Source organism: Aptenodytes forsteri, unplaced genomic scaffold (genome assembly GCF_000699145.1).
Source record: "Aptenodytes forsteri isolate BGI_AS27 unplaced genomic scaffold, ASM69914v1 Scaffold949, whole genome shotgun sequence".
Taxonomy (NCBI): Eukaryota; Metazoa; Chordata; class Aves; order Sphenisciformes; family Spheniscidae; genus Aptenodytes; species Aptenodytes forsteri.
The window spans coordinates 32,553-35,949 of NW_008795551.1; the positions used below are offsets into that span (position 1 = coordinate 32,553).

Sequence of the window (3,397 nt, forward strand, 5' to 3'; positions counted from 1 at the left end):
GAGGGGCAGAATCCCCTCCCTCGACCCGCTGGCCCCGCTGCTTTGGATGCAGCCCAGGAGACGGTTGGCTTTCTGGGCTGCGAGCGCACGTTGCCGGCTCACGTCCCGTTTGTCACCCACGATGGTTCTTCTGTTGGAGCTGGGCAATGGGACCTACCACTCGCTCAGAAAAGCTTCTCACGTACCTCTGACAGGGTCCTTCTGGCCACCCTGCGTGCATCGACGTTCCGCAGCTCAGGAGCTGGCAGCCATTTCGGCTCGGGGCGGCGGCGAGAGCTCCTTCTGCTGGGCCGGCTGCGAGGGAGTTGGTCCTTTGCCAGCTGTGGACCTATTTTTGGTCCTGGCTGAAGGGGATCCTTTCCGGGCTTAACTGCTGGCATCGGTTTGGCTGGCTGCTGTGCTGCGGACGGGACGCCACAGCGGCGAGGCCTGCTATCCGCCTCTCTTTTCCGAGCTTCCCGTGCTAGCAGCGAGGTAGGCTGCTCAGGGGGAGCTTGTTGGGGTGGCTCTGATGTCCCTGGAAGAGCAGTTCAGCTCAGCCAGCCTCTTCTGTGCCTCCTTGGGTAAACATCTGTATCTCTGTCCATACGTGCGTGCACGCATACATACCTACGTGTGAGTAGACGGGTTTGTGGCAGTCCTGGATGCCTTGCACAGAGCTAAGACCATACGGCGTGGGGAAGGTCGCTCCTGGGGACAGCAGATCCTTTGGCCGTGCTGCTGCCTCGTCCGAGTCCCTGCCGCCGCCGCCACCGCGGCTGGGCTGGGCTGGCCTCACGCCTGGTGCCGTGTGTCTCCCCAGGATCGAGAGCTACTCGTGCAAGATGGCTGGCGATGACAAGCACATGTTCAAGCAGTTCTGCCAGGAAGGCCAGCCGCACGTCCTGGAGGCCCTGTCGCCTCCTCAGACCACGGGGATCAGCCCCAGCAGGTACCACGGCCCGGGGGTATTTCTCTGCCGTGCTCCGCACCAGAGGCAGCAGCGTGGCTGCGGGTGGGGGGTCGGGATTCGTGGAGGGAATGACCCTTCGTCGGTGGCTGGTCTCATTTCTGTGGCCCTGGGCTGGCTGCTCTGCTTGTTCATAGAATGATAGAATCACTGAGGTTGGAAAAGACCCTTAGGGCCACCGAGTCCAACCGTTAACCCAACACTGCCAAGCCCACCACTACACCATGTCCCTCAGCACCACATCCACATGGCTTTTAGATACCTCCAGGGATGGGGACTCCCCCACTGCCCTGGGCAGCCTCTTCCAGTGCTCGACAACCCTTTCGGTGAAGACATTTTTCCCAATATCCCACCTAAACCTCCCCTGGTGCAACTTGAGGCCGTTTCCCCTCGTCCTATCGCCTGTTACTTGGGAGAAGAGACCGACCCCCACCTCGCTACAACCTCCTTTCAGGGAGTTGTAGAGAGCGATGAGGTCTCCCCTCAGCCTCCTTTTCTCCAGGCTAAACAACCCCAGTTCCCTCAGCCGCTCCTCATCAGACTTGTTCTCCAGACCCCTCACCAGCCTCGTTGCCCTTCTCTGGACACGCTCCAGCACCTCAACGTCCTTCTTGCAGTGAGGGGCCCAAAACTGAACACAGTATTCGAGGTGCGGCCTCACCAGGGCCGAGTACAGGGGCACGATCACTTCCCTGCTCCTGCTGGCCACACTATTTCTGATACAGGCCAGGATGCCATTGGCCTTCTTGGCCGCCTGGGCACACTGCCGGCTCATGTTCAGGCCGTGCCGGTGACACCGCTAACCCTGCCGTTCTGCCTCTCAGGCTCAGTAAAAGTCAGAGCGGTGATGAGGAGGGACCCCTGAGCGACAAGTGCAGCCGCAAGACCCTCTTCTACCTGATCGCAACGCTCAACGAGTCCTTCCGCCCAGACTACGACTTCAGCGCTGCCAAGAGCCACGAGTTCAGCCGGGAGCCGAGCCTCAACTGGGTACGTGAGCGAAGTGCCCTGAGGCAGGGCAGGTCCTGCACCCCTGCTCGGGAGGCCCGCCGTGCTGCTTGCTTCTGTCCTGGAAGAGAAGGCAGCGTGGATCTGGTGGGGGAGTGTCTGGTTCTCCGGGGAGCCCCACGGCGCTGCTGTGATCCCAGGGCATGCCTCGCTCCCTCCTCCGGCAGCGTCCGCCCTAGGATGAGGCAGTCCTCATCCTTCCCAGGAAGAGGTTTGTGGGGTGTCTTTTCCAACAGCCGTCCTGGGGTGTTTTCCTTCAGCAGCAGCAGCCTTGCTCTTCGCTCTTCTTTGGGAACGGCCTCTCGTGAGCGGGGTTTTCCATGCCAGCCTTGGTTAGGCTGCTCTTTCCCGGGGCGGGTATTTGGAGGAAGGAAGGGTGAGGGAAGCGTCGGTGGCTTGAGTCCTTCCTGCAGAGGACTTCCCGGTCTGCTGCCCGGTGCTTTCATCCCTGCGCCCGTAGTGCTGGTGGCCGGACGCTGCTTTACCTCGCACCGGACAGAGGGGTGGCTCTGCAGGGGCCTCCCGGGTTCCGCTCTGAGCGCGCTGTCCCTCCCGGCAGGTGCCGGAGCCTCTGTCTGTCTGTCTGTCTCCTGGCTGTCGGGGTCCGGCAAGGCTGCCCTTGTCAAGGAGGCAGATGGAGCAGGAAGCGTCCTCTCTGACCGGGAAAGTTTGCCCTGTTTCCTTCCTTCGAGGAAGCCACCGCGCTCTTTGCTGGGAGAGACTTGGGCTGCCTGTGCCCCGGAGATCCTCTGATGGGTTTTCCCTCTCCAGCCGTGTTGCTTCCCTGCTGCCTGTCTCCTTGCTTCCACCTCGGGGCCCTGAACTAGCACAGCAGTGCCTGGCCGTCTTGCTTCTCCACCTTTTTGGTGGTCATTGTCAGGCTCCGGCGTCTCCTCTCGGTGGAGGAGGGACGGGGAGGATGAGCCGCGTGGAGCGTGGGAGGGAGGTGGCGGGCAGGAGGGCGGGCGGCGGCTCCTCTGCTCCTCTCACGGGCCCTGCTCGGTCTCTCTAGGTGGTGAACGCTGTCAACTGCAGCCTCTTCTCTGCCGTTCGGGAAGATTTCAACGCCCTGAAGCCACACCTGTGGGATGCTGTCGATGAGGAGATCTGTCTTTCAGAGTGTGACATCTACAGGTAACGGGGCAAGCGCTCGCCCCCGGGCCTGGATCCTGGCCCCGTTCGTGCGTGCCGTGGCCTGTAGAGAAACGGAGTTATTTTTCAGTAAAAAGTTACGTTTTGGCACGCTCACCTGTGTGTGTGTGCGAGGACTTCCCGCTGGAGTGGGGCAGGCTGTCTCCTCACTGGAGTTCTCTGGCTCCCAGCTCCCTGCCCGGGGAAGGGGAACCGCCGCTGCTGCCGTCCCCTCCCACGCAGAACTTCCACGCCCTGGAAATCTGCGCCCCAGGCAGCGGCTGCGCTGGGTCTCGCCCTCCTTCCAAA

General features: G+C 62.0%; 1 protein-coding gene across 1 annotated transcript in view; it reads left to right on the forward strand.

Moving 5' to 3' along the window:
- Window positions 1-3,397, forward strand: part of MAF1 (MAF1 homolog, negative regulator of RNA polymerase III) — a 6,211-nt gene that overhangs the window by 895 nt on the left and 1,919 nt on the right. Inside the window, exons 2-4 of the mRNA XM_009282113.2 lie at window positions 803-931; window positions 1,774-1,939; window positions 2,970-3,091. Of these exons, the coding sequence (XP_009280388.1) occupies window positions 803-931; window positions 1,774-1,939; window positions 2,970-3,091 (417 nt within the window). The remainder of the gene's footprint in view (window positions 1-802; window positions 932-1,773; window positions 1,940-2,969; window positions 3,092-3,397) is intronic.